The sequence below is a fragment of the Tiliqua scincoides genome, chromosome 2, assembly GCF_035046505.1.
Source record: "Tiliqua scincoides isolate rTilSci1 chromosome 2, rTilSci1.hap2, whole genome shotgun sequence".
Classification (NCBI taxonomy): Eukaryota; Metazoa; Chordata; class Lepidosauria; order Squamata; family Scincidae; genus Tiliqua; species Tiliqua scincoides.
Genome location: NC_089822.1, coordinates 130,528,783 through 130,541,723, shown reverse-complemented (window position 1 = coordinate 130,541,723; position 12,941 = coordinate 130,528,783). Strand labels below are relative to the sequence as shown.

At 46.7% G+C, this 12,941-nt stretch overlaps 1 protein-coding gene and 1 pseudogene across 1 annotated transcript in view; both read left to right on the top strand.

Annotated features, from left to right (window-relative positions):
- Positions 1-8,435: 8,435 nt before the first annotated feature.
- The window catches only part of AVIL (advillin), a 28,146-nt gene continuing 23,640 nt past the window's right edge, over positions 8,436-12,941 (top strand). The window contains exons 1-2 of the mRNA XM_066613487.1: positions 8,436-8,501; positions 10,056-10,130. Coding sequence (XP_066469584.1) covers positions 8,436-8,501; positions 10,056-10,130 — 141 coding nt within the window. The remainder of the gene's footprint in view (positions 8,502-10,055; positions 10,131-12,941) is intronic.
- LOC136642459 (5S ribosomal RNA) lies at positions 10,891-11,010 on the top strand (annotated as a pseudogene).

The window sequence follows — 12,941 nt, the reverse complement described above, 5'->3', positions numbered from 1 at the left end:
AGGTTGAAACCTTTTTAGCATTGCCTATCATAGCTGTATGATAATATTTGCACCAATGATATTGGTTAATAAGATTTATTAAGACATTATAAAAGATTTTTTGTTAAGTTTTTTTTAAAGTAGGGGAAGCTTTGTCTGTGCAAGCAATATTGGACTAGATGGGTCAGTGGTCTGACTACATAGAAGGCAGCTTCATTTGTTCATATATATGTTCACAACCATTCAAATTCAGTCAGGAACATTGGCTGTGAATTCTCCTGTTGGATAACAATGTCCTTTGGAACCCAATTTACTTACAAATTTAAATATGTCTATCACACCTTTTAGTAGAATTTTCCAGGTGGTTAACAACAAAACTTACGTATTTCAGTGAAGTCAAACTAAAGACGCAACAAAACATGCATACTGTGATGCGTATATTTCCAGAGCGGCTTACAAAAAAGTACAGTAAAAGCAAAATTAAAACAAAGGTCATGGATGACCAAAATAAAACCCCAAAAATACAGCACTGATATGACAAAAATCCATCAAAAAAATAAAACATTGATGGAGCACAAGCAGCTGGTAGCATAAAAAAAAAAAAGACAACCACTATTCAAAGTTTGGGAACATAAAACTGTCTGATTCAACCAAAGTTTTGCTTGGTGCCTAAAGTATAACAAAGTAGACAACACAGGACTGTGAAGGCAGTGCCACCCCTTCACTCTCTGTGAAGGGAGTGCCACCACTGAAAAGGCCCTTTCTTCTGTGCCTCCTGCCTACCTTCCTCCAATGGCAGGAACTCCAGGAATGTATATCCTCATAATTGTTGCAATGCAAATGAGGGCCACATTGAATGTGAGGACTTAGATAAATGCAACATGGGGTTCCACACATTTTTAGTCCTCCAGTCCAGGGGTGCCCAAACCCCGGCCCTGGGGCCACTTGCGGCCCTCAAGGCCTCGCAATGTGGCCCTCAGGGAGCCCCCAGTCTCCAATGAGCCTCTGGCCCTCCAGAGATTTGTTGGAGCCCACACTGGCCCGACGCAACTGCTCTCAGCGTGAGGGTGATTGTTTGACCTCTCATGTGAGTTGTGGGATGAGGGCTCTCTCCACTGCTTGTTGTTTCACATCTGTGATGCAGTAGCAGCAGCAAAAGAAAGGCCAGTCTTGCTTTGTGCAAGGCCTTTTATAGGCCTTGAGCTATTACAAGACCTTCATTCATTCATAGAAGTTCATCTTTAATATATTCATTTATGTAAACTTATGCAAATTTATTCAAATTTTAAAAGTAAATTAATTCTTTTTTCCCCTCCCGGCCCCCGACACAGTGTCAGAGAGACGATGTGGCCCTCCTGCCAAAAACTTTGGACACCCCTGCTCCAGTCCAATGTGGCCCTCATTTGCATTACAACAACTGACGTGGGCATACATTTCCATTTGCAGTTCAATGCAACCAGGAAAGCCCATCCTGAGCCATTGTCTTGGGTGGCATGCATGCCACTGAGCCTATGAAACCTTAAGTCAGTGGTCCCTCTAGCCCAGTATTGTTTACAGAGACTGGCATGTGATCTCTGGGCTCAGACAAAACCAGTAGCATACCTAGGGGAAATGGTGCCCATCACAAGCATTGAAATTGCGCTGCTGTCCAAACAGAGAAGTGGAGATCATGGGGTGGGAAGCTAGCCCTGTCCCACCAAGTGAATTTATTCAGCAAGCTACACAGAGAAAGGGAGATGGGGAAGAAGCTAGCCCTGTTCCACCAAGTAAATGTATGCAAAAAATCAGCAGGTGCTAAGCATCCCCCCCCCCCCAAAGTAATGAAAAATAGTGTTCATTTATCTCTTTTTTGATGTCTCCTGAAACAGGTGCAAAAACACACCATTGGCTATGGTGCAGAAATGCACTATTGGTAGAATATGAGTAAGTCTGTGCCTGGCGCCCCCCTTTAGGGGGCACCCAGGGTACATGTCCCCATTTGCCACACCCAGATATGCCACTGGACAAAGTTCTTTCTCAGTCATACCTGGAGATGCCCAGGCAGAATATAGGCCCTTCTCTGTGTAACACAAATGCTCCATCACTGTGCTTTTGCTCCATCCTCAACGGGAAAGCACTGGTTGTATCTGAATTGGGAAAACTACTTTGTAGGATGGATTCTATATGACGCTGCCCAGAAGATAAAATGTTTTAGGGTGAAATCCTTAATAAGCTCATGGCGTTGCAATGTGATCACTTCTGAAATGGCACTAGTTACAAGCTGAGCAGGGCAGTCGCTCTGGCACTGGGGTGCCAATAGATGACAGCATGCCAGCAATACATTTGCAATAGAGTGACACTGTAAGTAGCTCAGAATGGGCAAAGGTGAGCTGGAAATAGGGATGGAGGCCTGTCCGGTTTGGCACTACCCTGGGGAGAATCCAGGCCCTTATCCAGGTGTAGCAACTATTACAATCAGCAGCTGCATGAATAAGGGTGCACACTGCCCCTCCCTCGCTGCATACACAGAACATCTACCAAGTTTTATGAGGCCAAAATGACTATCCCAGTTCAGATGCAGTTCTGTACCAGCTGTGTGAGCAGATTTCCCATACTGGGTAAGGACACGAATGCCTGAGGACGGCTTGTGACAGAAAGATTTTTGTTTTGTGTGAGCGCACAGGGAAGATTCTTCTGGAACACACATGTTTAGAAGTGTTATATAAGAGTGGAAAATCCATCCAGATTTTGCAGAAATGTCCCATTAACAGGAGCCAACCAGACTCCAGTATCTTTCCTGAAAAATCCACATGGATGAGTTCCCGTTCTGAGGCAACTTTTTCCATGTGTGTTCTCTGTAGGAACCATTTCAAGGCTTGCCCGCTGAGGAAAAAGCATTCTGGTGGAACCACCCTTCAGGCTGTGTTGGTCCCCTGCAGTTTTTACACAAGATAAAGGCAAACATAAGAACAGCCCCACTGGATCAGGCCATAGGCCCATCTAGTCCAGCTTCCTGTATCTCACAGAGGCCCACCAAATGCCCCAGCGGCCCACCAAAAACCTTCGGTTCCAGAAGGAGGTCTGGCCCATAGGCCACCCTAAGCAAAGGAGGAAGGAGCCAGCCTCTTCTTTCCAAAGCTACATCCAAGCAGCCTCTCTCCGAGCAGGCTCATCCCTGCATGTGCCTGGCTAATCGATCCCAGTCTTTGGGATGATTCCAAGCCATGAACAAGCGTCTACAGGCTGGGCTGCTCTCCATGTCAAATCCCATCATCTGGTTTCAATGATCGAGCAACTGGGGGGGGTGGAGTGGGGTGGGTATGGAGAAGGCGGATGTAGGAGACTGTTGTGGTTTAGGCTGCAGTCCATTCCCCCCCCCCCGGTCTCCCAGAATCCTTCGCTTGCCTTTGAGTGTGCCTCTCCCTACAGCACTAACCAGAAACAAGCAGTGAGCAGCTACAGATTCATGGTGATTTTGTGAGTATCTGCATGCCGCCTTCTCATGCTCTCTATGTTTGTCTGAGCCACAGTTCTAAAAAAAAAAGCAAAAAAAAAGCAAGAAGTCCCACAGGTAAGCTCTATCTGGGCAATGAGCTTACCTGTGGGCTATGCAGATTGATGGTGCACCCAGTGTTCCACCTCAAAAAACAGAGACGCCAAGCAGATGCCTGGTTGAATTATAGCTCCTCTAACCTATAAGCCATGCTCCTTATCTTACACTGTGTTTGAGCTGCTACAGAAGAGCAGCCCGTATACATTCAGGAACCTTCTGCTATCACTTCACATGTTCCAGGGTGGAGTTCAGGCTTTAAATGTAGATCCTGGGGCTGATCTTTGTTACAGCACAGAGCTGGGGGACAAATCAAGATACAAATTATACTCTTTCCAAATCAGGAAGCTGTGTCACATAGCAGCTTGGTTTTGATGTCATTCCTGTGACATGGATGCCGAAACAGAAAGGTGTGCTAGCTCAACTGCACATCAGACAAAACCTGAGGGTCACAAAGTTCATGTGAAACTGACCCATGGACTGGTGCTTGTGCAGATCTAGCACAGTGGGAAGCCCTGACCTGCATGTTTTCAGATTCTCCCTTCTCTTTTCATAAATGCTTCCTGTATTTAGGGAATTTTCACTTCACCTGCAGGGCAGACTCCTCACAGAGCATGGAGAAACTCTTGTATTTGTGGAGCTCCACCTGCCCATCAGAGTGGTTAAATTGGTGACCTGACAACAGCCTAAAAGGGGTCAAACCAGAAGTGACATTAATGTGTATCTACGCACAGGGCTCCACTGGAGTGCATAATTATCTGGTTCTCTTTTTTTATCTGCTCTACTTTTCTGAATTCTCATGTATAAGCGATCTCCTGTTTGGCTGAACAAATCACACCTTCATTGCTTTGCCTCTGCCAAAATTATTGCACTCCGGACAATCCCTACATGCATTTCAATAGTCTCTGCGGTGAGCAATGTTAATGTAAGTGGCTGTTGATCGTCCAGCTGGAACTGGAGAGTCAGCAGGAAACCTGATACTGAATGCAGTGTGACCAAAACATCTCACATCTGGGGGAGAAAAGGCTTGCAGGGTTAAGAAAAGAAATGAAACAAGGAAGCAAAGATGCAACCAATGTCACATCTGGTGTGACCTTAGGATAGTGAAGACGGATGTCCCAGACCCATTCTCCCAGTGCAGCATGTGTCTGAAGGCCCAGCTAAACAAAGAAATCCCAAAAGAGAAAGTCTTGCTTGCTTGTTTTTTCTACCAAATGTTCAGGGTAACTTGAGCTAATAGCATGTACAGAAGCGAACACTGCAAATGGAAGTTTCTCTTAATCATCTTTTTCTTAGCAAATGTACAAGCTGAGTTATTTCTGCAGGGGGAGGATCAGACAATGTTAGCCCCATAGCTGCATCAATGTGCCCTCCCTCATTGCAGCCAGATTTCTCAGCACAGCAAGCCCAAACTACTTTTCACCTAGGCTCTCTTACAGCTGCTCCGTTCACCCGGCACTTGTGTCTGCTACAGGTATACAGCCATTGCTTCAGTCTTCTCTGTGAGAAATACATCCAAAATGGAGATGTGCTTTCCTAATGCTTAAGAAAATGTGCCAGAGTGGCCTGATCAGCTGCAGTTTTTCACTGGTTGTCCACTGCATGATTAGGAATGTGCACCAGGCCACCATTTCCGGCAAGGAATAATGGCACATCTGTGGCCAGCAAGAACGTTTGCCTCATAGAAAAGCATGAAATTGTGACTGGGTGCAGAGATGGCTCTTAATAATAATAATAATAGATGTTTGGTACATGCGATAGAGCAGGGGTGCCAAACTTGTTTCATACAGCGGGCCAAATAGCAATCATGATGCCTGCTGAGGGTCAGAAGTGATGTCATTAAGCAGGAAGTGATGTCATTAAGCAGGACGTGATGTCATTATGCAAGTGATGACCAGAAATAAGCACTTTTTTCTCACTTAGGAACTCATTAGCTGCAAATGACAGAAGAGAAAATAGGAAAATATCTATTTTCAAGATACAGGAAAGCCCAGTTATCATGTGAGCTGCCCTTTCAGCAGTGACACCTCAGCAGCTGAGAGCAGCCAATGGTGATGCTGAGAGAGCCTTAGGGCCGGATAAAGAGCTTGCTGGGGCCGCATCCGTCCCCTAGGCCTTATGTTTGACACTCCTGCAGTAGAGAATCCAAATGGCAGCCTCTATGGCAGTAAACAAGATGATAGTTTCCCGTGTTTCTCCCCTCTGACCAGTGTGTCACTCTTTAGCACCAACTGGAATTTTTTTCAGAGAGAACAGGAGCTGTGGGGAGTCAGACCCCCATCCAGACAGGGACTGTGAAGAAGGCAGAGGATTAAGTTCCCTCCCACCCATGCTTACTTAATCAATCCATGGGGGCCCCAATCTGGCTGCAATTTTGTGCGTTAGAACAAAAATAAGCATGCTTGCCCCAGTGAAGATACTTCCATTCTGGGTTGAGTCTGACCAAGAGAGAACCCAGAATGGGATTATTCAGATGAAGAAGTGGGTGAGCTCATTAGGCTTTCTTGTTAATGGCTGGGATCACTAAGGGCAGGAAACAGGTTTAGCTGCTTCTCCAGTGGCATTCTTGAATGAAAGCCTTTACATTCTCCAGTGTGGATGACCACCATCCATTCCTATGGGGGGGGGGAGGAAAAGCACTTTAGGGCTGCAATCCTATGCACGCTTTCCTGGGAGTAAGCCACATTGAACTCAGTGGGACTTACTTCTGAATAGACATGCATGGGATTGGGCTGTAGGAGTAACATCTCAATGTTACCCATCATTCCTGAATGGGAGTGGCACAGCATATCCACTAGAATCAGGGAGAATGTTTTTCCCGCTTCTGAAGGCAGTGCCAGGGTGATGTGAAATGGGTTTTCCCTCTCCTTGGTTGCTCGCCTGTCATATTTGATAGCTAGCTTATTAAAGCATTGACTAGATTCATTGTCCTTTAGTGGTACCATCATCTTATGCTGTGACCCCCCACCCCCCCACCCCACAATGGTAGAGTTGATCCAAACTGGGTGTGATTTCTAGAGACGTTCTGTGCATTCCAGGTACATTCTAAGGGTCAAAGTGAGGTGGAAATGTTGTGATTGGGACATGTGAATATCTGGCTTCTTTTTCTTTTTCTCCAAAGCAGCTGCATGTCTGTGACTTGGATTGGGGCCAATGGGAGAGGTCTCCCCATTTGCCCCAGGCTGATTCGTTGACTTAAATGGCTTCTCCAAACCAACCAACCAACCCCAAAGCTGCTATTTATTGCACAATGTTTTGCCCATCAGTTTTTCCCTCTGTGGCTAATAGGAGTTTGGGGGAGGATTTGGATCAGGGCTTCAGGGCCAGGCAGGGAGAGGAAGCTGCCTTTCAGTGAATTAGATCATTGGTCTGTTTAGAACTCCCATACCACCTCTCAGCAGCTGGAAACACAGCCCAGGGCCAAAGTGGTTTTAAGGCCTTCTTGCTGCAGAAAATGGCCTGTGGAGCTTTCATGACTTAGCCAGCTCTCCAATGGGGGGGGGGGAGTAGATAGGAAACCATGGCCACATTGCAGAGCAAGACAGAAGTAGGTTTGCATTTGGTTCTGTTGCTATCACAGTTCATGAGCTAAGGAAACCATTAAAAAGTAAATGGATAAAGCAGCATCCACCAAATGCAGCACAGTCCCCAATGTGAAGATTTGAAATGTAGCGCAGGCAATATGCATTTGTAGCCCATGTTTGCGTATAAAGCAAACATGGATGCAGCTTCAGTAAATCTGTAAGGCTGTGGTTTTTAGCTGCAGGGTGGATCCCTGTAGGGAGCATAAGACACAAGAGGGGACAAAATGGGAGAGGAAGCTGAAGTAGGACGACTCGCTTTCCTCTTCACAATTTAGTGGCATAGGGCCCATCCTATCCAACAACCCAGCACTGATGCAGCTCCGAGGTAAGGGATGTTCACTTACCTTGAGGAGGCCTCTATGATTGCCTTCCCCTCCCCGCAGGATGCAGCACACACCTTGGTGGCACAGCTGGATCAGTGCTGGAAAGTTGGATAGGATTGGGCCCATAGTCTCTCTAATTTCTGTGCTAACCATGAAGCCATGGAGATTTAGGAAACATATGGCCGGCTCTGACCACAGCAGCTCCCACCCTTCCTCCCTGGCTGCTTGGATTTTGGAGGGAATCTGAAGCCAAACTAGATTACTTGCATGTCATTTGGCCCTGGATATTTGTGCAGGTCTTAATAGCAGACATGGACCCCTCATTTGATTGGGACCAGAGAATGGGGAATTTATCTCTTTGCCCCACTGCATTTTTCTCTCTCTCTCTCTCTCTCTCTCTCTCTCTCTCTGGTGTTTATCTCAGCAGGGAGACAAATGTAAAGGGCTTGCTGAGAACACGGCACATTCCCCCACCAGAATTGCCCCCTGAAACCACAACCCACCCACACACAGAGGGCTCGTTTAAAGCCAAGACAAGCAGTTCAATAGCGCAAGTGCTGCTGCACTGATCATCACTGTACAGTTCACTGGTCTGTTTCAGAAAGTCTTAGTTGTGAGCATATGGCAGGATCCTGACATGTATATTTGGCACTGCAGAAGGTGATTTCCCAGTGTGTTCTTGACCCTGTTATTATCACCTTTCGCCCACTCTCACATTTGAACTGCTTCTCGGTGGAAAAGGTCTTCAACAACTGTTTCCATTGGTGAAGAGAACTCTTGAACATCCCTCCAAGCACCAGCCATAATAATGATAGAAACACTGCATGCAGCCCACATTTCTGGTAGCCTCTGGGATGTGTCCAGCACAAAAGGCAGGAGTTGGTGAGGCTAATGCCAAATGGTGGGATATTTTGAACAAGACGTACCACAAATGTTCTATGTCTAGGTTCTCTCCTTGGTAATAGGCTGAACTGTTTCTTTCTGTGTAGCAGGTGTGGCTGAATATTCCCAAGACTAATCATGGCTCTGACAGGTGCCTTCAAGGTTGTGACCAAAACTCCTGGGTTGATCATCTGGAGAGTCGAGGTAATTCTCTCAGTGCTAGAATTGAGGCAATTCTGTTGACTCTAAAACAGTGTTTCTCAAACTGTGGGTCAGGACCCACTAGGTAGGTCGCAAACCAATTTCAGGTGGGTTATTTCATTTATTTCAATATTTTATTTTTCATATATTAGACTTGGTGCTCCCATGGTATGTGACTGCATTTGGGGAAATGTTGCAGACCTGCACTTTTAACAGGCTACTATGTATATGGTTTTAACAATGATAGCCAATGGGATTTACTCCTGGAAAAGTGTGGGTAGGATTGCAACCTAGGATTGTTTAAAAATTTCTTGCTTCATGTTGTGACTTCTAGTCATGACATCACTTCTGGTGGGTACTGACAGATTCTTAATCTAAAAAGTGGGTCCCAGTGCTAAAAGTTTTAGAACTACCTTTTTTTCTTCCCAAATTATGTAGGGATCTGATTGAATTAATCATCACCTTTAAGTTATCAGAATCTCCAGGTAATGGAACATTTGTTCCCTTACCCATGGAAGCCCTGGTTGTCCCTTTGGGTCTCCTCAGACCTGTGCCAGCAATTTTTCTGTTGTGAGTCTCAGTGGACCTGTCAAGCTGATACACCCCTTTCTCAACACACCCTCTCCCTGCCGTAACCTCTCCCCCTTCCTTTCCCCTCCCCACCCTATTTAACCCCATTCTATCCACCCTGTTCCCCCACCCACCACTATGCCAATTTACCAGTGTCGGGGCACCTTCACACATTGCTGGCACATGGCTGTGTCTACTCACCACTTGTAGTGATGACCTGGCTGGGTGGAATGGTGTGTTGCCATTTGTGATGGCTGTAAAGCATATAGGAGGCCATAAGATTGGGCCCCAAAATTTTTAGGTCTATGCTCCTCTCCCCACTTCTCAGTGAGTTGAGATTGGCAAGGTAAGGAGGCCCTTCTTTTTACTGTCATCTGGACCAAGACTGACTTGTACTCAGTCATCCAAAGGGATGCCAAAACTAATTTAGATTTACTGTATTGTACTGTAAACACTTCTTTGTGTCACAGTTTTGGATTGTAGGCTGCTATGGGCTTTATAGGTGTTGTCTCTTGTTTGTATTTGTGTACATAAGAATTACTGATTAATTTTTTATGTGTATAGTGAATTATTCCGAGCTCTGTAATTATATTCCAAAAATGTATTGGGAGCTGCTTTGTGGAACTGACAGAAGTAGAACAGAAAAGTAGTAGAATCACACACAAAAGGAGATTGGCCCTATTAGGCTATAAGGGGTAATCCAGATGCTCAAAACTGGAGAATAGGTAAGTCATTATGGACCTGTTGTTCACATAATCATTTCAGCACCTTTGACAAGTGGTTGACTTCTGCAATGTGAGCCACGGTTCATGAGTGTCAGCAGATGTGCAGGGCCTGTCTTCTATGTATGGTGCCCCAACTACAGTCATTTTTCATCTGCATCTGTACTTCTTCCCAGAGTGGTGGTGGTGATGACTGTAAGCAGGGATGAACGTAGGGACATCTTTTTGGGGCATTTTTTTTCATCTGGATGCTTCTCCTTCCTAGAAAATGGATCTTGTGTTGGTGCCTCCAAAAGCTCATGGCAACTTCTACGAAGGCGACTGCTATGTTCTCCTCTCGGTAAGTGCCCCCACAGCTGGCTAGCAGGGATGAGCACTTGAGTCATGATGACTCGACTCAAGTTGCAAAAACGCTCATTTTTCACAACTTGTGTCTACTCGAGTCACGAACATCACTGACTCGAACCTGACTCGCGACTTGGGGACAGTGACTTGGAAAAGACTCGTGACTTTGGCATTCAGACCGATGGCAGCAGTGAACATGGTGGGAGGAGGGTAGGTTGGTTCCAGGACGTAGGGGTTGGAATGGTGGAGGGGAAGAGGGGGGAAGGCTGCTAAAGGTTGGGGGGAATCAGAAGGTGGGCAGCCAGAACATGGGGGAGGAGGCTCTTGGAACTGACAGTTGAACAAATAATGGGTGGCCTGATTTTTTTTTCTGGATGTGCAAGGGGAGAAGGAGACGTCCAATGTATGGAAAGAGGGTTCTTGTGATAGGAACAAATGCCTGCTTTTTTTCAGCAAAAAAAGGGCAAAGGAGGCGGGGAAACCAGGGGGAGGCGTTTCCTTGCCATAAAGCTCCAGCACATCCCTTTTTTCTGTGGAGCCCTGCCTGACTTGCGCCTTGACTCATTTCTCACAATGATTCAAGGAAAAATGACTCCGTAAGCAGTTCAGGTTGAGTTGTGACATTCGCACGCTATGACTCCTGAGTCCAGTCAGGAGGTCAGCGACTCGTGCCTTAGGCTCAGTGGCTGGAGCACATCCTTGCTGGCTAGGGTGGTAGTTTTGGACATCTCTGCTTGCTGATGATCCAAAAGATTTATAGCAGCAACTGTTACCCTGCACATGCCCAATCTCGTCTGATCTTGGAAGCTAAGCAGGGTCAGGCCTGGTTAGTACTTGGAAGGGAGACCGCTTGGGAATACCGGGTGCTGTAGGCTTATATCAGGGGTGCCCAAACCCCGGCCCTGGGGCCACTTGCGGCCCTCGAGGCCTCTCAATGTGGCCCTCAGGGAGCCCCCAGTCTCCAATGAGCCTCTGGCCCTTCAGAGATTTGTTGGAGCCTGCACTGGCCCGATGCAACTGCTCTTAGTGTGAGGGCAACTGTTTGACCTCTTGAATGAGCTGTGGGATGAGGGCTTCCTCCACTGCTTACTGTTTCACGTCTGTGATGCAGTAGCAGCAGCAAAGGAAAGGCCAGCCTTGCTTTGTGCAAGGCCTTTTATAGGCCTTAAGCTATTGCAAGACCTTCATTCATTCATATAAGTTCATCTTTAATATAGTCATTTATGTACACTTATGTAAATTTATTCAAATTTTAAATGTAAATTAATTCTTTTTTCCCCCGGCCCCCGAGACAGTGTCAGAGGGATGATGTGGCCCTCCTGCCAAAAACTTTGGACACCCCTGGCTTATACCATAGTCTTTCGAGGCTGAAGGTTGCCAACCATAACATGAAGATTTGAGTCACCCTAGTCAACTCTGCTTTAACTGTAGGGCCACTTGGGGGGGGGGGAATGGCAGTGTGAAAAGTGGACCATGATCCTAGAATCCCAAAATGCCCACCCAATTGCCACAGATCCTGCTCATCAGTGTTGGCTCCAGCTTTTATGGGGCACTCTCCCCTGGTGCCCAGGACTAAGGCAATGAACAGGGGACAGGTCTGCTTCACAGCCACTATTATAGTCATGGGGAGTGGTGGTTCACTACTGTCACCTGCTCCTGACTGCCTCCTGCTAAGGCTCCTTACTTGGCCCTAGGCCCCCTGGCTGGCTTCTGTGGTGATAGGGGGGAGCAGCCACAGCAGGATTTTCAGAATAGCACTGGGGGGAGAAGAAGAGGATGGTCTGCCTGCTGCTGCTGCCGTCCTGCCTGTGGAGTGGCCGCTGCCACTCATCCATATCTTTTTTTTTTGGGGGGGGGCCTGCTGGGAAGGCTAATGGCAGCCCCCAGAGTCCTGGATTTGACTCTGGGGGCCAGTTGCAGACTCCTAGTTTAGAATTAGGGCAATCTGGACAAGTCACACCCCTAGGACAAGCCTGGCCTCTGTTGGCTTCCACCTGTTTCTGCCTATGTCGAGTTAGATGTATCCTCCACTGTCAGATCCACTGTTTTTGGCACACTGCTCCAAATGCCCCCAAAGCAACATTTAACTCAGACATCAAAAGTCAAGCCTCATATTTCAGTGGATGCATAAGCAGTGAAAACAGACTGCTCTTATCTCTTATCTCTCCTGCAAAAGAACAAGAGTGGAGGTAGGAAGAAGAAAAGCTTGGCGTGGCTGATGGAGGAGTTCAGTAGGCTTGCAATGACATCTGCTGGAGGGAGTGGTTAAATTCTGTTTCTGCACAGATTGGGAATTCCCAGTGCTAAAATCTCATCTGGATTATGATTGATGGGATGGTTAGGGTGGAGGCATCAGAGCACAAACGACCCTGGCCATGCCTCATTTAACAGATGCAAATACAGATGCAAAAGCAGATTGGTGGCTTGAGGCCAAGTTCCAAACAAAACAAAACCCCAAAGATAAACAAGTAGGTTGCATGTCAAGGTGGGGGAGGGAATAACACACAAGAAAACAAATGCAAGTACCTGGGCAGGTCAGTTGAATCACCATTTTAATCTGGGTTCATAAGAGATCTCTGCCCCCCCCCAAATATACAGAGCTTTCCCCCCAACCTGTACCACTTCATGCGTTCACCTACAAAAAAGAGGTTGTTCTGTGATGTTTTAGCCCTCCCCCTTACGTATGTGTGTGGGGGGCATATTTACTTAAGAGTAAATCCAACTGAGTTCAGTGGGACTTAACTGCTTAGTACTGTACAGAGGCTCTCAAAAAGTGGGTCTTGACACCCTGGTGGGAGTTGCGAGC